Source organism: Hipposideros armiger, unplaced genomic scaffold (genome assembly GCF_001890085.2).
Source record: "Hipposideros armiger isolate ML-2016 unplaced genomic scaffold, ASM189008v1 scaffold_9, whole genome shotgun sequence".
Lineage (NCBI taxonomy): Eukaryota > Metazoa > Chordata > Mammalia > Chiroptera > Hipposideridae > Hipposideros > Hipposideros armiger.
In genome coordinates this window covers 2,020,504-2,041,612 of record NW_017731359.1, presented here as the reverse complement: position 1 = coordinate 2,041,612, position 21,109 = coordinate 2,020,504, and the positions used below count along the sequence as shown (strand labels likewise).

The 21,109-nt window shown below is 47.7% G+C and overlaps 1 protein-coding gene across 2 annotated transcripts in view; it reads left to right on the top strand.

The window, feature by feature from the left end:
• Positions 1-21,109, top strand: part of ZFHX3 (zinc finger homeobox 3) — a 241,395-nt gene that overhangs the window by 125,027 nt on the left and 95,259 nt on the right. For both annotated transcript variants that reach the window (XM_019654459.1, XM_019654466.1), the window contains exon 4: positions 17,966-18,197. In XM_019654459.1, coding sequence (XP_019510004.1) covers positions 17,966-18,197 — 232 coding nt within the window. The remainder of the gene's footprint in view (positions 1-17,965; positions 18,198-21,109) is intronic.

The following is a 21,109-nucleotide window of genomic DNA, read 5'->3' as shown; positions in this document are numbered from 1 at the left end:
CTAGGCACAGGTACCCCAAGGCAAATGTTTGCTTAAAATCAGGCTTTCCTGCCTCACCTTTTATCCACTCATTTTCTGCATTGTTAATTAAAAAGTCTCATTTTACTTAGAATGGAATGCTTATTTTTTGTGTTATTCCCTAGACAGAGTTTCCATTACCGGGCTTGAAATTAAACGAGCTGAGAGAGTCAGGTGTTACAATTCCCTTTTGTTTCTGTAAAAGTGGCTGCAAAGCATCTCCCGCATTCTCATCTCCCCACCCCCGACTTTCTCCCGAATCCAGGAAACTAGAGGTTATCATTGATCTAGGATTCAGCGCCGTCCACTAGAGCTTTCTGCGATGATGGACGTGTTCTGTGTCTGCAGTGTCCAACACAGCAGCCACTGGCCACATGTGGCTGTCGATCACTTGAAATGTGGCTAGCGTGACCGAGGAACCGAACTTGTAGTTTTATTTCATGTAAATTAAAATAGTCACATGTGGCACCGGGCTGCCATGATGGGCAGCCACTGTTAGTCCTCTCTTCTGTGCCGCGGGTTATCTGGGGGCAGGTCTGACACCCCCCAGAAGTTCCCATCCCCTCCCCAGCCCCTTTCTCCTCTGGTAGAGAAGGTAAACTGATTTCAGCCTCCCATTCGGCAAGCTGTAATTAGGAAGGTAAGTTTTCTGAAGGAAAAAAGATGTTACTTTCTAAATCCAAATGTAAATGACTTGGATTATCCGTGTCACTGAGCGCTTCATTCATGCAGATAATTGAGAATTGACAGTGTCCTTTTCCCTCAATTACTTCCTGATAGGTCCATGCGGTACAACGGGAGAAACACGAAGCTGTTTTTAAATAGCTATGTTAATGTCCTCATTAATTTTACCTTTTCCTACCAATTAACAAATATTAACTCCTGTGGCAGGATTGAGTTGGCTTCCCTCGTGAAGCCGCATCCGTCCTGAGCTCCTTTCTCGCCGGAGCCTGGGGGAGCCCAGCTTTTCGCTTCCTGTTTTGCGGGGCACAGCTCTGACAAGAGGTGCTGTTTTTCAGGGGGATCTGTGTCCCGGGTTACTCACAGGGTAACAGTGTGGCCTGACCAACCCTGAACTGGAACTAGAAGATCTGGGGTTCACGTCCATGCTCTCAAGCCACATTCTTTTTACACATGGCACAACCCAGTGGTGACAAACCCAGGTGCCTCCAGGGACTACGCAGGTATTCTAAACCGGGTGCTCGTGCTGGCCTGGAGTGCGGCCTCCCCATCTTACCAAGATAAATGTTGACATGAGGGACTGTGGTGCCCAGACAGCCAGATATTACCTTTTTTTAAAAAATAGAATTCGAAAATCTCAGTTGCATGGGAAATTTTCAGATTTTTAAAAAGTGTTAATTATTAATTAAGAGTGTTTTAAAACTCTGAGAGTTATATAGCTCTACGTGCAGGCTGCCCACTTGTTGCCAGTTTCCTGTCTTGGACTTAACTCCCCTCTGTCCACTAGGATCTGCAATTCCGTCCACTAGCATCTGTTCACTCTGTCCACTCGTGTCTACAGGGCTAGATACATGTAGATGGTATTATGGAGAGAATGCTTATTTTTTCCCCCTAAATCCAGACTTCCTGACCACTCATTTTTGGGTGTCAAGGTCATCGCTAGCATTCTCCTCTTAAGAGGTGCTTAGGAAGTAAGAGTGTGGCGTTTAGGGGGATATGCAGGGACGATAGTGACCTAGCTCTTCACCTTTTTGTCTTACTCCTTCGCTGTTTAAACCTGGGTTCTTTTTAGCTACCAGGGCCAATGGAAAAAGCCTAGTTTTTTGTTGCTGGTGATTCTATCATTGGGCTAGTTAAAAGTTGAATTCAATTACACGTATTGTTTACTTCTGAATAACATATAACCTTAACTCTTACTCATGTGGTGTTATTCGTTGTGGACTGGAGAACACACTTACAGTGCAAGTTCTTAATGTTCAAAAGCATGAAAACAAGGGATGAAGCTTAATGGTTTTGGAGTCATTTTATAATTCAGAGTTAAATGGTACTTGAATCACTGTTGACCTTCAGTTTGAAACAGCTTGTTTTTATAACAAGTTTGCAAGCCCGGCACTTACTGAATTTTGACAAGTTGGAAGAAACTTATTTTGGTTAACAGTGTGTGTGTGTGTGTGTGTGTGTGTGTGTGTGTGTGTGTGTGTGTGTGTGTGTTTTCTCTTCTCTTCACTGATACTCTGAATGATTGGGTAAATCATTTTTCATAAAGTTTTTCATCAGGAGTTAGCACAGCACTGCCAAAGGGGAGAATCCTTCCAGTTACTTGTTTTTATAAATAAAGTTTTATTAGAACACAGCCATGCCTGTTCTTTTACATATTCTCCATCCCTGCTTTTGTGCTATGATGGCAGAGTTGAATGGTTGCGACAGACCGTCTGGCCCTCAAACCCTAAAATATTTACCGTCCAGATATTTATAGAAAGAGTTGGCTGACCGCTGGCCTAGATGATAGAAACAAGTTTTCTAAGAGGCCATAGTTTTATGAATTCTGGGGAAACTATGGAGTAAAAAAAATCATTCTTCCCCGACCATCCTTAAAACTACAGTTGTCAGCTCTGTCGGCTCTGGTTTATTTCTGTGATCTTAAGAATTTGCTTATTAGCTGTTGAATGCAATGACCCTGGTTTCATGGTAACTAAACCTGCATCAGCTTTTCCCTAATGTACTGCGAGTCATTTTATTCAGCAGACTGAGTAGCTTTCAACGTTTCGACGGGAAAGACACTGCTCATTAGTGGATATGTTCAGCCTTCAGTTTAGCTAAAATCGGAATGCTTTCTCAACCTGAAACAGTGGGTATTATTCTAAATGTTAAGTAATATAGCTCTCTACCAAGATAAAGTGCTTCCCAGTCATTATTAGCTGTGTGCCATCGCCATTCCTCACGATAATGCCATGAAGTAGGCTCTGAGCATTGCCATCCAGATTTTATCACTGAAGCGGGAAAGAAGGGTGACTTGCTGAAGGTCACACAATAACAAAGCCCGCTGGCAATTTGTGTCATTTCATGAGTCATGTTGGCACTGGGGAATGCAGCTGGCACCAGCGGGACTCACACCCAGAGGCTAGCCAGTCCGTCTAACAGGTTCTTCCCCTGCAAAACCTGATGATTTTATTAGCGAGGTAAGTGAATGGGTGATCCAGTAATTAATTCGTCTTTGTGTAGGACCGAGGACCCCAATGAAATCAGATGGTGGGAAAAGCTTTCTGAGTCTTCAAATGCCCCTTCCAACCGATTCTCACTAGACACCTCAAAAAAATTTTTTTTGTTTTTTGCTTGACTGTTTATGAAGTCTGTTTACATTGATTTACTGGCCAGAGCCTCAGGGCCTCTCGTGGCGTACTGGCGTTATTCCGTTTTACAGCTGAGGATGAGCTTAGGGTCAGAGCCCCCTCTCGTCTGCATGGCTCCCAATGCCCGTGCCCATGTTCTGGCTGTGGGATGACTTGACTACTGTGTGGCCAGTAGGAAAGCACATGGTTCCTGCTTTTAGGAACCTTCCAGACTCATGGGGAATAGGCCACATCCATACAGCTGATAACCAGCATTCAGGGTGTCGGTGGGAGAAGATGTGCTGAGAGAGGAAGGCTTTGAGTTCAGAGGAGAAAGGAGCACTGCAAACAGAACTGCAGTGAGAGATGGGATGCTCAGAAGGGGAGCAGAACTTGGCTGACCTGGAATGGAGGTACACACAGGAGGACATGGCGTGAGCCAACCCCACCCCCGCACCCCCCTCCACCACATACACGCACGCATGCACATGGCCACTGAAGGGCCGAGAGTCATGAGAGCCGTCTGGAGATGGGACTGGTGCAGGGCATAGTGGGTGGTGAGACGCTGCCGTGGAAGATCTTTCTCCTGTACAGAGAATGATGGAAATAATGTTGAGAAGATTAGTTATCCCTTCATTATCGTGTGAGGAAACAAGAAGCTTGCTTGGACAGATAGCCGGTGAATGAATGCATCCAAAGCTGGTAGAAAGACCACTATAAAAACACAGGTGCCACCATAAGAGGGGGGGCGGCTGTTGGCTCCTTTGGCCTTGTCTTAGTATAGAGTAATCTGGAAAGGTCATTGAAGAATTTGTATTTTAAGACTTAAACCTTTAAAATACCTACTAGAAAAGTATCTGTAGTCTATATTAATACAGAGCAGGCTACTGGACTTGAGATTTCAAAAAGACATCACCTGCCAGTCGGGGTGTGGTGGTTAGTGATCGACTGCGTCTTATACTGTAGCACCAGGAAGAAACCACAGGCAGAAACCACAGTAACATTTTAACTACTAAAGTGCATAATGCCTGCTGTTAGCATCCCAGTGCCCTGGAGCTGGCAGGATCTTAGCCACCCTCTCTGTTGTCCTACCTTTCTCCAGCCTCCTCTAAACCCCACCCTTTTGCTCAAAGAAATGTTCCCATTTGCCAGTTTTTCAGATGCAGTTGTCTAGAACTCGGATTTCACTGAAGAAGATGCCTCATTGTTCTCGGGCAGGTTTTGTAAACCATCATCTCCTATTATGGGCCCTGCCCATCTCATCACTGGTTCTTGGGTCTGCTGGAACAGAAGGAACTTGTTGAATATAAGGAGAGGATGTCTTGGTTGGTGTGGACTGGCTGATGAAGATGCTCCCTGTATTTCACTATTTAAAAACAGGTTTACAGAAAATGTCTCAGTGACTGGCCTCGCAGCCACTTTCCATTGGGAGCTTGAGAGCAGACCAGGGAGGTGGCATTGTTAGACCAAGGTGCCTGGAGGTCCCTGGGGAGGGTCTGTTGTACACGGGGCTGGCCAGCCAGGCAGAGGGCTGGGGAGCCTGGAGTTTGGGCATAAATTGGAAAGGGAAAGAAACACAGCTGAGCATTCAGTGTCTGACCCCATGTGGAGAATGGTCCCTTCCTCACAGATCCCAGAATTTGAAAATTGATGCAAGTGAAAGATGTAACCAGTTCCTTACGGTCTAGACAGTAGCAGTTCTCAGCAGCATCTGTCCTATAGGAGGACAAGAAATTTGGGGAGAAAATAAAGACAGATTTGTGTGTGTGTGTGTGTGTGTGTGTAAAAACAAACCAAGTCCTCACCCTGATGATCCAAACCTGGAGACAGCCAAGCTGCTTGGCCATGAGTTCCAGGAGTGAGTACCCATTCAGCTACCACCTTTCAGATGTCTGAGCATTGTCACATCCCTCCATTGACTCTTGTAGGCATTTTATGTTTAGAATTCAACTATGAACTAAATTGCTTTTAATCTGTAAAGGTGTGGTGGACACTGCGAACGGATCCTTGGAGTTCTGACAGCTTAGGTTACTTCCCCTGAGAGGCATTTGTGGTGTTTGTCCCTGTCTTCTGTGATCTTCTGTATGTTCTAGATGTTTCTCAGGATCCCCGTCTTATAGTTACTTGTCAGTTTAGTAGTAAAAGAGCCTTTGTAAAAGAGTGCAGCAGTATTAAACCTATGCAAATAAAGCGGGGCATGTAGACGAAATGGAAGGACAGAACGACAGTGACCAGCTAAGTTCTCCTCTGGCTGGGGGGACATTTTGGTGGATTCAGAGGGGCAAGGAGAAGCACTTTTGGGATCCCTATACGAAAAAAAAATGTCACTAAGTACAGCTACTTATAGTAATTTTATTTAAGCAAGCCATAGAATTTGATTTAAACAAGTAGTAACTATTAGCGCACGTTTATTCTGTCAGTCCCAGCCTCCCATCTTGGTTATCAAGGAATGTGGAAGTCCAGGGAAGCGTGCGCTCAAAGGAACGGTAGGCACGGACGGGGAAGACCTCGTCCTGTGGGAGCCCAGAGGTGAGGAGGCAGAGTTCCAACTCAGGCGTGATGGGCAAAGAAGTCCAAGCGGAGGTACCATCTGCCTGCCGGGGAGTCGTGCCGCATCATTTCAGCAGGCAGATGGGGTGTTCGGAAGGGTTTCTGAACAGGAGAGGCACCAGGACCAGAAAGATGAGAGTTGGTGGATAAGGCGGGAACTGTCAGGAGTCTCATTTTTTTTGTGGAGTGGGGAATGAAGTGGAGGGCTGAAATCCGAGATGGAGGAAGGGAATTTGGACTAGATGAGAGAGGTCTTGAAAAGCAAGCTAGAGACCAAGAGTAACAAAGGAGCGTCACAGATTTTCCTCATTCGTTCAGACTCAGCCAACAGTTTTTAAGGACCTGCTGTGGATCAGGAGCTGTGCTCAGCACTGAGGTAGAAACAGACAGCTTCGTCTCCCAGCCTGTGTGACGCTGTCCGTGCTGTGATGGAGGAGCAAGGTGTGGCTTGTGACACAGTGAGATGGAAGCTGCCGCCACTGGGTTCTGGGCCCAGAGGAGGGAGATGCGGGGGAGCGGCCTGTGAGCCCGGCCTTTGCAACCAGGGAGAGGTCTCATCTCTCCAGCTGTATATCTATTTTCTTTTATTCTGCTCATCCCGATACCGTTAAAAAGACCCAGTTATTTTCATTTTACTTCATCCTCAATACAAGACCATTCACTTTTAAAATTTAGCAGTGTGACCCACTCCGTGAACTTTTCCAACGAATACGTAAAATGGCGTCTCCACATGGGCCTCGTTCCTTTGGTTGCCTTGTTTCCAGAGGCCTTGCATCCTGGAGCAAGTGGGTGGTGGGCTTTGATCCAAACCTCAGTGAAATGTGTTGGCTTCTCGACAGTTCTTGGGCATTCAACTGTTTCTGACCCAAAAAGGACCAACTCACTCACCTTCTAAGGCAGTAGTCATCAAACGAGCTTGGAGAGCTTATTAAAACCCAGATTGTTGGGCTCTGCCTCAGAGTTCCTGTAGGTCTAGACAGGATCTGAAGGGGTTCCTGCTGCCGCTGGTCCAGGGGTCACACTTGGAGAGCCCCTGCTCAAACCCATGCATCCCCTGGGGAACAACTGTATTCTTGGTGGGACCTTCCCTTAGCATAGCCCTTTCTTGAGGACTTCCACAGTGGGTGCTCTAACCAGCCTTTCACAGTGAGAACAGATGTTGAAGATGCACAGTGGCCTCTGAGGGAGGAAAGCCAGTTCTCCAGGCGCACCGCAGAGCCCTCCAGGTTATCCATGTGCGAGAATTCAGACTCCTGCCATGCCTGTGCAACTTGCAAAGATGCCAGGCCGTGTGAAATAGGATTCTAGACTCTTGATTTTCCACCTCCTTGTCTGCGAGGGAGCAACCATTCTCAAGACCCCGACCTGATCTGAGAAACGGATGTTAGCCATGAGGAATGGCAGTTTTGTTCTCGTCCATCTTTGGTCCCTGGCCTCCCAGTGTGGCTGTTGGACTTCCAGATTCAGCCTCGTCTTCATTCTCTCCTGCGGGTCGGTTCTGGGACCTTCTGTGAGAGATACCCCTTGTGGTCTGGAAATGGCGTTGAGGAGATGAGGGTTCTCATATCCAGTGACAGCCTGAGGGAGGCCAGCAGACACCCACAGATCTCCCAGCCCCGTGGATGCCCCGGCCTTCGAGCTCCTGCCCGTTGGAATGATTAATTGATGTCCTCCACTCTGCTGGACAATTAAGGAAAGCAGGAGAAGGAGGGAAAAGTCTTCAGTTAGACCTAATTTGGCACCATATTGTTTTCTGTTAATCTATTTTGTTTTCTGTCCGTCTGTCCCAAGGGACGGGTGCCTTGCTGCTTGCTGAAGCATGCATAACTAATGTCCTCATTAAGGGCTGATCTGTTTATCAGGGCCATGCTAGGAAGCCAGCCTGCCAAACCCAGGCGCAAGCTGGGGGCTGTTACCTCCCTCTGGGCCTTAGCCCCACCTCATTAAGCTGGTCTGGGCTATTGATTGGGAGCCTGTGTTTGGAAGAGTCTTACTTACTCCATGCATTATCTTGACAGATTGATCAGACCTGATTGAGAACCTCTTAAAGGAACGAACAGCTGTAATGGGAAAGTTGGACTCTGTCATCCGTTAGGATGATTCTGGGAGCAAGAAGAACAAGGCTGACATCTTGGAGCAATTGTATTTACAATTAACATGGCTGAAAACGATTGCCTCTATTGATCCCCCCTTCCTGCAATTACAGCCCCATTGTTTACATTCCAGCACTTCAGTTATAAAAAGGAAATTCAATAATTATTGCATTATTTAAAGTTAAAGTGCCACAGAGTTTGCTGGCTACGCTTGCTGGTTGATTTAACGTTCAGTAAAATCCATGCTGAACTCTCCATCTTGAGGCTGAACAATATCGGCTTTTAATGAGACTTAAAAGTGGGGGCGGGGGGAGAAGAGCAAAACCCAGTGCACAGGGTGTTTGTCTGGGTTATTTATGTGGGGGAGCCCAAAAGCGGGACAGAGAAACCAGCCATGTCATCGTTCGCAAAACTATCCCCTGTCGCCACGTGGCTGTCTGCTCTGCAGCCCACTCTCTCCTGGCCTGGACTCAGACCCAGCTCTGCTTCCTCAAAGAAACATTTTTCTCTTTTTCACTCTCTTGGTTCCTTGTCCTATTCCCATAAGTGTACCTGGCTCCTTCAGCCTTCAGCAAAATCCATGGAATTTAAGGAGAAGCAGTGAAAAATCTTAGCAGCCAGAATGAGCACCACCAGAGGCATTTGTTTAGAGGGAGTTTTTCTCTCCTGCCTCATCGCTTTCCCATTTCCTCTTTCAAGGGAAAAATGAAATCAAAATGAAGCACCTCTCCTAAGGAAGAAGTCGGCCCTGTGTGTGCTCAGTGCCCCCTGCTCGCCTCACGCTGGCTGCCTGCGTCTCCTCTCATAATGAAGGTGATGAGGGTATTTGTCAGCAAATCGTGGGAGCTCATGAAAAGCCCCCAGGTTTGAGCACCAAATTCATGCTCTCAGCAACAGCAGCAGCAACCCGAAAGTTCAAGAGCGTGGGAGGAATTTTAAAGACCATTTCATTTTTCTCGTATTTGCTTGACAGTCTTCCATGGGCCCTGTTCCAGCAAGACATCTGGACAGGTGCGCTCAGCAGGAGGACGCAGAGCTGGGGAGGAAAAAGTGATGCCTCATGCCTAACCATCAAGAGTCACGCTTTCAGCGACAGCCCTAGGAAATCTCAGGCCGCAGGTGTGAGAGGAGAGAGAAAGATGAATAGAGCCAATTCCGACTTTTATGAAGTATCTGGAATAGGCCAGTAGCAAGCAGCTGCTTCCGTGTGACTTTTTCACTGAAAAGGTGAATTCTTACGCGTGGGCATTGCATGATTTATCTAGTGTCATTTGTTAGAATCTGAAATACTCTTTGGGGAAAGGCAGGCGTCGAGATTTTAGGTCTTGGGAATTTGCCTTTCTGTAGGCGAATATCTCTGTGTGCTCTGACGTGGGTCTCCCTTCCGTGGCATTTACTGCCCAAGCCAGAGCAGCAGTTCTCAGAGTGTGGTCCCAGCAGGACTTGCATCACCTAGAGATTGTTAGAAATGCACATTCTCGGGCCCCAGCCCAGGTGAATCAGAAGCCCTTGGAGCGGGCCTGTCTGTGACATGACAGACCCCCCAGGTGCTTCTGATGCTCGCTCAGAGTTCGAGTACCACTGAGCTGGAACACCGTCCGCCTCTTTAACAAGCAAGCCCACGGTGTCGCACCGGCCGATCAGAAGTGAGGAAGCAAGTCCTGGGCCCAGGGTAGAAAGACAATGACTGTGCCACATATCTGGGCAATCCTTCACATCTTCCAAAGGATTTTCCACACATATTTTCTCATGTGGTTTTTAAAATTGCCTCTGAGGAAGACAGGGCAAGTATAAACATCTCCATTTTACAGATGAAGTCACACACCTGTGTTGACCACCAGACAAGTATTTTTTCTGCTGCGTTGACTATCACGGGATTAGAGATACAAATCAGCAGATCCTTCAGAGGGGCTGTGGGGAGCCAGGGAGGCGTCTGCCACCCATTTCAGCTGCGCTGTCCTTCCTTTCCTGGTCGTCACCCAGCGTGTTGGCAGACATGATAACACGGTCCTGGGGTTTCATTATATTGGTGCGTTGGTAGGCAAAGAGGCCCAGTAAACAGATATGGTTTCGTGGCAAGGACATGGGCTTGTGGTGTGGATCCAGGCTCTGCCTGCACCGGCGGCATGACCTTGGGCAAGTGACCTAAAATTAAATTTAAGCATCCTTCTAAGAAAGAAGTCGGCACCGTGCATGCTCAATATCCTTTCCGTGTCACAATTTCTGTGCATCACAGTTTCTTGACTGACAAGTAGGAATTCCTCTTTGGGGCTAGGGCGGGAGAGTGGTTATAAGGAAGGAAATGTCAAATGGGTAAGTTTCATCGGTGTTCATTTCCACCCCTCATCCCAAAGCTGAACTAATTTGAAAAAAAATGATAGTAATGATAACCTTATTGATGATGAAGGCTAACCGTGCACCTGGCGCTATAATAAACACTTGAGAGGAATTATCCCATTGCATCTTCCCAGAGGTGCTGTGGGGAGGTTCCGTTATTGTCCCAATGTTGCAGAAGAGGAAACCGAGGCTCAACAATGTATAGACCTTGCCTGAGGTAGCACAGTGAGTGAGAGCCAGAGCGAAGGTTTTCCACCAGGCTGTCTTAACCCAGAGTGCACCTAAACCACAATTACTGGCAGCAGTTTGACATGCAGTTGGTTGAGAACAAACTAGAGTAGCATGTGTACGGTGGCCTTTATTTTTTTGGGGGGGGGGGAGCTTAAATCTGGGAGAGCTGGCAAGCAGTGCTAGGAAAGAAGTGCATCTTAATGAATGAAGAAAGTAACTGTTACCCGCACAATATTCTAGCGAAGGGGCAGCTTTCAGGTCCCAGGAGCTTTATGTATTTCTGGAGGGTGGTCTGGTTGATGCTAGCCTTGGGGGACCCACTTTATTGTTTTATGTACCCACATACCTCCCTCGGCTTTCAGGCTCTCTATGTATTGATAGATACTCATGCGACCATTGCCTCGCTTGTGTCTGCATGCTCTGATGGGCCTGTTCCTTAGGGAGGACCCCTACATACCTGATGAGCTACCTCTGCTTTCTGGAGGTTTCCTAACAGAGGGAAATGAAACTTGTCCTGCGAAGGCATCAACATTCCACAAGGGTCCATACTTGGATTTCTCTAGAAAAGATTGAAAGTCAAGGCAGATATACCCGATAGACAGTTACAGATTTATGTTGTTATGTTTTTCCTTCTAGAACCTACTCTACTTCTCTCAAGGGAAGCACTCATAACAGACTTTTGAATCAGGAAATGTCATTCACATGAGGGAAGGGACGCAGGGCTGGGAAGTCTCCACTTGAGCCTTGGCGCTGGGATACTGCGAGCAAACAATCATGTCTTGATCCAGGGCTTGAGGAGCCTGGCCTAGAAACCAGAAAATAGGTCAGAGCAACCCAGATGGATTGATCTAAGGGGACGTTTTCATTTCCTTTCACTTTCTCTTGTAAATCGTGGCCGGGACTTCTATCTTTTGGCGTCTGCAGGGCTCCTACAGTGAAATAGGACTAAATTAGCATGTGCTAAGGATGAGGGCATGAGCGGGTGAAAAGCCAGCATTAAACAGAGAAGTACATATATATTTAGGTTGACCTTCTAGAATCCTTCCTAAGAAGGTGACATTAAATTTGGAACTGGAACACAACCTCCGATTAAAAAAATTTAAAAACTTTGTAACGCAACTCCCTGATTAAAAAATTCACTTCCCCCAATCCTGGTGGCATTACACTTGAAACAATTCCTTTTTTTAGGCATTCAAGGTGAATAGCTGGATCTGGGGAGTCTCGTGTTCTATGACACCCTGCGGTCAGTGCAGCATAGCTTGACGGCTGCTGTGGACTTGGCATGGAGTCCCAGGCTCCAGTCCTGTCTCTTCCACACTTTGGGAGGCTTTGGGGCGGGGAAGATCTTATGATGACCTCTCTGAGCTTTGGGTTCCTCCAAGGACAGGAGCCCAAATCTACCCACCTTGTGGGGCTGTCATGAGAAGATGAAGCGTGAGAAGGTGCGTCCTTCGCTGCAAATGCTATGCATGGGCAGGGAGGTGAATAAACACCCCCGTACTTCTTCCTTATTTCATCTTATGATGTGGGGAGGAGGGTTTAGCAGGCTAGCTCTGGGCCCTCATCTTCTCATTCCTTTTCTACGGAAATGTTGGTGAGATTTTTATAGTCCTTGCCCCGCAGGGAGAAGCTGGAGTCCTTGGCCTGCTGTGCTTAGCGGTTTTTCCCTCCAGAGGCATGATGGAACAGCGGCCTCCTCCATCGGGGACCTTCTTTTTATGGATTGAGAGGCCCTTCCACCTGCCCTTGCCTAGATATGAATCAGAGCCCCGACAGGTGTCTCCAGGGGGCCTTTCTGGATGTCCGCTGGCGGGGAGGGGCTTCTTTGTTCGGAAAGAGGTGTCTGGTTCTCTCCTAGGGTAGCCCGTTTGCTCAGAGAGCTGCCTGGGAGCAGTTTTACCCCATCCAAGAGCGTCACTGTTTCATTCGCTCTTGGGATGGAGTTGTGCTGTGTGCATGGAAAAGTGTTGCGAGCGGGGTGTGCGTGCGTGTGTTTATATGAACAGGTGTTATTCCCCAAGAAGTTTCATTTGCGAATCCTGTGTGTGTGTGTGTGTGTCAGAATGTACTTTGTCCATTTCTACTTTAAAGAGGAGGCTTTGACACAACCTGATCAATATTTTACATTCCATGCATGAAGAACCAGATGTTAGAAGTTTCCTATTGTTGGGGAGGAGGAGGGAGCCGGGGCCCCTCCAGATTTATAGAAATCAATGTTCTCTGACAGAAGTTGGTTAGTTTTCCTGGGAAACAAGTAACAGGAACACATTTTTTTGATTTTCACGATGAATTATTTTCTAACAAGAGCCCTCTTCTCTTCTCTTTGACTTTCAGCCATTGGCCAGGGTGAGCGAGTGTAACATATTAATGGGGTGTAGAGTCCCACAAAGTACCGTGGCTGGCTTCTTTTCTTTCCTTTCTTTTTAAATTATTAATCTGCTTTTGTTCTCGGCTTTACATGCCAGGTTCATTATTGGAGGCACGGTTTATTGCAGCGAGGGCTTTTCTTTTCCAAGTCGTCGTGTCTCTCCCCCCTCCCCCCCGGAAGCAGACCCAGAAGGAAAGATGTGAGACATTAGATGTTTCCAGCTAAACCGAGTTGGGACGAACATTTTCAAATATAAATAACTCCCAACAAGATCATAGGTGCAGGTAAAGCTCTGATCATTTCCAGCACAAGGTGCTGATCACCGAATGTGTGTAAGTCAAATTCCTCATCACTGCCAGTGAGGACACAGTGTTCTCTGCGGCCCCGGGGGGCGGGGGGGGGCGAGTTTGGAGAAGTTAGGGATGGTTGAGCCCTGTTTCTGCTTCCATGCATGAGTCAAACTGGATACTTATTTCCTTCTTATAGGTCACTGTACAGCTTTGAGCTTTCAGAAAGTAAATCCTGTTGCCAAGTGTAGAAGCTTCCGTCAGGGGAAAGGACTGTACAGGGCCGTTCATATAACGCAGTGTTTTTTACAGGCACTTTTTAAACCAGCCAGTGAGATTGGGGAAAATCAAGGAAAGCCTCAGGCTGATTTAAGGTCACAGGGAAAGCCTGGTGGGACTGCGTGTGAGTGTGAGCGTGCCTCAGGCCCCACTCTTCTTTAGCCAGGTCAGTTGACCTTTCTTGATTTGCTAGTTGGTCACACTTCCTCATTATTAATTTGCAAGCAGGTGCCAATTTTCCTTGAGTGAGTCACTGGGTCCAGCTGGTATATTCTCACTGGTATTCCAGCCAAAGGGTACCCTCCTTATACCCCTTGCTATGTCCTCTTAAGTCATCACTGCCTTACCCATCTGCAGGCTAAGCCCCTAGGGTAAGGCGTATTCTGTGTGTGTGTTGGGGGGAGGTATATTTGCATAGTGTCTAATGTGTTGTAGACAACGTAGACTCAATCCACAACCGAACTCTGCCCATTGGGTTCAGCAGCCAGTTTTCTTTGGGTCCAAATGTAGCGTGCATGCTGTAGAGCACACTAACCACAGCTGAAGTTGTTTTGTTTTCTTTTTAAACTATACACCTGACCTGACAGAAGTGAGCAGATAGGAATCTTAAACACAGCGTAAAGGAAAATGGAAAATGCAAATCAAAACCTGGGAGCCCCTCCCTGAGGATGGGAGAGCTCGGTGATAGAGGGTGAGAGGGTTGGGGAGTGGAGGGTTTGCATGGGAGAGACATTTTCTGCCTGGCGAGGAGAGCAAGAACTCGGAAAGGAGGCAGCTCCTTTATTGATGCTCCGCTGGGATTTGTGCCTTGGTGGATTCTTCTTATATTACAGTGAATTTAATTAAATACATTGTGATCCCAATTGAGGGTATTCTAATTAGCTGGGTCAGGGACAAATTATTCTCCCTCTTTCTCCAAATGAAAACATCTACTCTCTTCTGCAGAGAGAGCATGTCCTTGGCTGACTGACTTGACCCTGTGGAGTCCTCATCAGCCCCTCCAGCCCCACCCCTTCTTGCTGCTTCTTATTAAACCGGTTCCAAGGGTGGGATTCTGGGAATGGAGCCAGTGCCCCTTGGGAGGGAGAGGGTGTCTGGTACACAGGGTCAGGACATTGACCCACTCATGTTCTGGGAAATGACCAGATGGTGTGGAGAAGGTGACAGAGGTCAGTCAGGAGCCTGCTGCTAGCTTTGGGCCTCTGTTTGCACCAGGTTGGGCAGCCTGAGACAGACCAAGCAGGAATTTAAGAATTTGGTGAGAACAGGATCTGTCACATGCAGGTAGACATCAGGAGGTTGTGAGCGGAAGGAAGTTTGAGTTGGGACAGTCACCTTTACAAGCAGGTGTTCCCTAGCAACCGGGGAAGAGTTTATTCTGGACTTTGTGTGTGTGTATTGAGAATGAATTTGAGTGCAAAAGTAAGCTTGGAATTTCGAACGAAGCTTTTGTGCAAGTCTCTAAGATGGGATGCTAAATGTTCCCTGGAGTGGGTACGTGGGAGAGGCGCTGCCTCTGTCTACCATGCTTCCTTTTCTCCTTTCGCCACCATTTGTCGTGTGTGCCCATTTCCCTTCCAAAACAGCTCTCAAGTGGCAGAAGAATTCCTGGTGGCACAAGAGACTGCCATTTACCACCATGAGTTCGAGTGTAGAGTGGTTTTGGAATATCTTCATCATATCAGTTATTTTTTTAAGTAAAGCCCCCAGTATGATGTTTATTTCAATTCAGGATTTACACAGCCCTGTCACCCAAGAAAGAGCCCATGGATTTGGGAACAAAAGACATGTGATATCGCACCTCCCGTCTGACCCTTTTTGGTCATGTTGTCCTCTCTTCTGGCTCTGAGATTGGAAACCCCAGCCATTCCGAAAAGAGCCCTCACATCCATATTAAATTTTTGTGTTTAAGATTCAGTGCCTATGGCAAGGAAATCCTGTTTTGTGGAAGATAATGGGAATTTGGGGCTAAGGCTTTAGTGATTCTTGCTCTGGTTTCATAGTTTATGATACCACCACAATCCCTCAATAGAATTTATGGCTTTGGATTCCGTGATTAGTCTCCCTGTTATCTTTTACCCAGTCAGTTTTTGTTGAAGCTTTAATAAATGTAGTTCTTTTGGTCTTAGTGACCTTAGACAGCAGTTCCTGGCTCCTGGACAAGTTCCCTGCGCCTCAATCCCAAGCCAAACCCTCATTCCCAGGAATATAGGAATATCCTGGTTCAATTTTTGGCTTTTGGGGGGCCCTGTAGACAGGTCGGGGGGAGTGAAAGCTCATCTTTTTTCCTTTATATCTAGTCCGTCAGATCCTCCTTCTAGGAGGAAGGGTTGTCGCCTCCAGAACACATTGCTTTGGTGCGTTCCATCTCCGTGAAATTCTCTGCAGGGAGCCTTATCTCCGAGCAGGCAAATCGAAGATAACCGTAAAAAGAAGAAGAAAAAAAGAAAAAACATCTCAAATATATTTTAACAAAAGTAGCTTTTAATTATCAGTTGTCATAATTTCTTAAACAGTTAACACTGAGCTTGCTAGTTCTTCAAACTCCTGGTTGTGACATGGCTCTAGGACAGCTGTTGATGGTGGAGATGTTTAGTTCCAAGAGTGCGCACTTGACTGTGTGAAATTGCCCATTTTGGGGGGAAGGCAATGATGGTTGGTTCTCTGTTGGTGCCTGTGGAGCCCTTCACATTCTTCTCTGTATGTTGGCCTCGAGCAAGAGTTACTGTGGGCTAGTTTAGCCAGTTTATGTGCCTGGCCCCCCTCACCTCCCCACTATGATTTTTCTGCAACACTTAGTCAGTGCATTCATAGTTCCTTTTGCAATAAGGCACAAACAGGCTTCCGGAATTGTCACACTTTTTCAGTGATCATTGGACATGTGCGTGTGAGCACATGGGCCTCAGAGCTGTGTCATTCTAGAGGAGGTGCTGGCAGGGCCACTCTGCTATCTCAGTATTGAGCATGCTGCAGGGCATTCGAGTTCGAGTTGCTCTTCCTTCTCTGTGCCTTTCATTATAACCTGGACAAGAAGCACATCCACGCAGGACCAGAAATAGCTATGGAGGCGTGGGCGTCGCACAGAATGAGTGTGGGTCAGAAAGGAGCAGCAGAAAGCAGTTGCGAGGCATTTGTCGTGTGCTCTGTGTAGCTCCTTGGACCAGGCTCCAGGGATGGGAGTGGTGCTGAGGGCGAGGAGAGGAGGGAGGGAAGGACAGTTGATACCATGAACACATAAAACACTTTCGTTAACTGACTCTCCTTCTCCAAAAGGATGCTGAGGGTCAGGTTCTAGTTCTCTCTTTTCCAGTAACTAGCTGGGTTACCTTGGGTCAGTCATTTAAGCATTTTGGAATTGTTTCCCCTGCTTTATGTGTGTGTCCAATAGAAAAATCCCTTCCTCCCCTAAAATGGGTCATTTGAATGGAAAGAGATGGCCTTTCTATACTAAGAGCCAGTCAGTTCACTAACTGTTAGTAAAAGGGGTCCATAGCTCTGTTCATGTTCTCCAAGAGGCATGAGGCATGAAAAGGTTGTAAATTTTGTCCTTGCATAATCATTAGGTCTTCTCCTAGGCACAGAAGTCTGGGGCCCGCTATTTCCATGACCTCTACTGTTCTTGCACCCCTAACTTTAATCCAGTGTGTGCCTGCCTCCTGCAGGATCTTGGGCTTCCAAGTTCTAGAATCAGAGTAGTGTGTCTGCACAAACACAACACAGAGTGTAATTTTGACCATCTGTGCACTAAGCCACATGACCTTGAGGTGTTGACAGGGAACTAGTTGGGATAAATTTATTTCTCTGTCATTTTTTTTTTTGATCCAAGGGGAAACCTAATTTTGGGTTCTCTTAATAGACTATAGATCTAAATACAGAAACTTGAGTCACCTTCCTTGGCTCTGTGCTACTGAGCTAGGATTCTATACAGGACTGGTGACCATATAGGCTATTACCCAAAGCAAAAACTGGCTACTTTTTTTCTGTAAAGGACCAGAGAGTTATATTTTAGGCTTTGCAGGTCATACAGCCTCTGTTAACAACTATTCAATGGTGGTGTTTTGAAAGCAGCCATAGACAATTCGCCAAGTCATGTACATGGCTGTGTTCCATTAAAACTTTATTTATACAAATAGTCAGCAGGTTGGGTTTGGCCTGCGGGCTGTAGTTTGCTGACCCCTGATCTCAATAAGGCAGGACGCTTTGGAGAGTGAAAGGGGAACCTTTAATTATTGTGCCAGGAAAACCGGTATTACTGGGAAGGTCCGATCCATCAGCATTTTCAGTACTGTGAAAAGCCACAGGGGAGGGTACCCCTGGGGGGGATGGGAATGAGAGCCAGCTTGCTGCTTGTCCTCAGAGAGCTGCTGGAGAAGGGGCCCTGAGACACAAAGAGCACGCCCTCTGAGGAAGCTCATCATCTGTTTGCACACGGGACGGGACAGGGCGGGCCGGCGGCTGCGGTGGGCTTCGCGTGGCTCACCCAGGGCGTGTCCCTCTTCTTTGCCCTCGCAGCACCTGCAGCAGCATGAGAGCGGCGTGGAAGGCGAGAGCTGCTACTACCACTGTGTCCTGTGCAACTACTCTACCAAGGCCAAGTTGAACCTCATTCAGCACGTGCGCTCCATGAAGCACCAGCGCAGCGAGAGCCTGCGCAAGCTGCAGCGGCTGCAGAAGGGCCTCCCGGAGGAGGATGAGGACCTGGGGCAAATCTTCACCATCCGCAGGTGCCCCTCCACTGACCCAGGTGAGCTGTCTCCAGGGCCTGGGAGGCCCGGGGTGGGCTGGGTGTTGGCTTCCGTGAGGTGTCCTGACGGCTTCGGTTTGGTGCCGCTGGCCCTCATGTCCATTACCTACCTGACAGGTGGCCATTGCATTCTGGAAGGAATGTGCATAGTTTGTCGCTTTTTCTTTTCTCTTTTTTTTTTTTTTAAAGATTTTATTGGGGAATTGGGGGAGGGGAACAGCACTGGGGAATCGGGGAAGGAGAACAGATAAGTTGCTGTCCTTTTGTTCTTCAGTCTAGTTGGGGAGGACGTTGCTTCACTGGCCCATGTTGGTATTATCATTGTGCTCTTCCTGGGTGAGGCAGATGGGTCGCCGGTTGCTGGACGGCCACTCACGGCGGCTCTTGGCAGCTCACACTGGCTGCCGTCTGCTCGCTGGCTGCTGGCCATACACGGTTAGCTCATGGCAACCCACTGCCACAGGGGCTGCAGCCTACGCCGTCGCTGGCGACTCATGGCAGCCCAGGTCCAGGTCGAGCTGTTGTTCATCATCTTAACTGTAGTGGGTGCAGTGTCACTGGCCCTTATGTGGGATCCGAACTGGGGCCCTGCTGCTCAGAGCTGGTGTCCCAAGCCAGCTCTTAACCAATGTGCCAGTCAGCCGGCTCAGCTTTTTCTTTTTTTTAAAGGAACTTTTCTTCAGGTGTCACAAGCCACTGCCCAATGAGCAGGCCAACAGGAGATGTTGTGTCTCCATCCCCAAATTCCTCTATTATATATTCTGGATTCAGTGTGTTGGCTCAGAGTGACATAAAGCAAGTGCTAAATTATGTCTTGCTTAGTATTAAGAACAGGCAGTTGGTGGCCTCAAGTCTGGTCTGTGAGAAATAACATGAGAGGATCAAAACAAGTGCTTATTATAAACATTCTGATTGTATTGGAAAGCGGCTCCCATCCTGTGGCTCAATGCTGCCTGTTACTTCCCACTGTCAGGAACGTCCAGAGGGAACGTGCCCGTTGCTGCCTCCCGTCCTGTTATCCCATCCACAGTCACCTTGCTCTGTACCTCACCGCTCCTCTTTATGACTCTCATTCCCACTGGGACCCCACTTGGTAGAATCACCCCTCTCCAATTTTTTCAGCCTTGCAGTCCCTTTCTCTTAACTTGGAAGCACAGGACAGTTGTTTGCCTCTTTAAAATCAATCAAACAAAAGCTCTCCCTTAATCCTGTGCCCCGCTCTTTCTCTACAATACAATCTTCAAAATTCTTGAAAGAGCAGCCCGTATTGGTCATTGCCAGTGCAGGCGTCAGGCTGCCCTATAGCCTGTTTCCACCGGTCGTCTGACTACCCCTGAGAAGTCACCATTGCCCTTGGAGTTACCCAACCTGCTAGCCACCTGCTGGGCCTTGCTCTTTTCTTTCTGTGGCCTTTGAAATTGTTGTACGGTCCCTTCTTGAATGAAGCCCCCTTCCCTGAGCGTCCAGGCTGCGTTCCTCTCTCGTCCTCCTGCTTCTCTTGACTGTCCTCAGGCTGCTCCACATGCCACCACCACCGGGCACGAGGCCCTGGCGCTCGGCTCCCAGCCTCCCGAAGCTCTGCTGTCCTGGCATTGTCAGGTGTCCTTTAAACAGCTTCCTGGATTTCTCATTGGTGCCACCTCAGAGACGCTGAGCTCACGGTTTCTGCTCCAGATGCCTTTCTCCTGATTGCATGTTGTCCAGTGACCTGGCCAAGCTAGAGACCCGGGGCCGTTCTCCACCCCCCATCACCCTCAGCACCCTCTCAGCCACTGAGCCGACCCGGCTGTGTGGGGTTTTAATTTTTAACCTTAATGTTATCAAATTTCACATTTTTATAGCATTTGTTTGTTTGTTTGTTTGTTTGTTTATTTATTAAAGATTTTATTGGGGAATTGGGGGAGGGGAACAGCGCTGGGGAATCGGGAGAAGGGAAACAGACAAGTTGCTGTCCTTTTGTTCTTCAGTCTAGTTGTGGAGGACGTCACTTCACTGGCCCATGTTGGTATTATCATTGCGCTCTTCCTGGCTGAGGCAGATCGGTCGCCGACTTCTGGACGACCGCTCACGCTGGCTGCCAGCTACACACGGTAGCTCATGGCAATCCACTGCCACAGGGGCTGCAGCCTACTTCGTCGCTGGCGACTCACAGCAGCCCAGCTCCAGGTTGAGCTGTTGTTCAGCATCTTAGCTGTAGAGGGCGCAGTGTCACTGACCCTCATATGTGGGACCTGAACCGGGGCCCTGCTGCTCAGAGCTGGCGTCTCAAGCCAGCTCTTAACCAACACGCCACCCGGCTGGCCCTTTTATAGCTTTTGAAGGCAAACATGACATAAACCTTATTGTGAAAAATGGCATGACGCCCCCATCCCATTTCCCAGAGCGATGCCTGTCAAGTTTTAGTTGTTTTTCATTCCTTATTTCCATATTTCTTAACAGGCTTCTACTACTATCTTTTGATTCTTAAAAAAAAAGGTTTGAGACGTTATCTGTTGGTTTTCTACTCTGGAGATGAGGATTTCACTAGTGTGCCATTCTACACATCCACACCCTTGTACCCACTGACACACACTCCATCCATAAGCCCTCCATACTCCGCCCACACTCCCCATCTCCCCCCACCCTCCCACCCCAGTCTTCTCCTCCCTCTGTCTCTCATTATGATTAAATAATAATTTGGGGTTTTATTAATATTCAGTGTTTTCATTGTTCTAACTCTATAAATATTAATCACAGCTGAGCCACGTAGAGTTTTATAAATTTCACTTACCTTCCTGTACACCTTTTTGTTTTCCCTGGTTTTCTAGGTATCTCTGATTAATTCATGGCTAGCCCTCCTCCAGAATAGAGAGTACCAAATCTCCGAGGGTTCTGCTGTATCAGTTGTTCTGTGACTTCATTTCTTCCTGGAG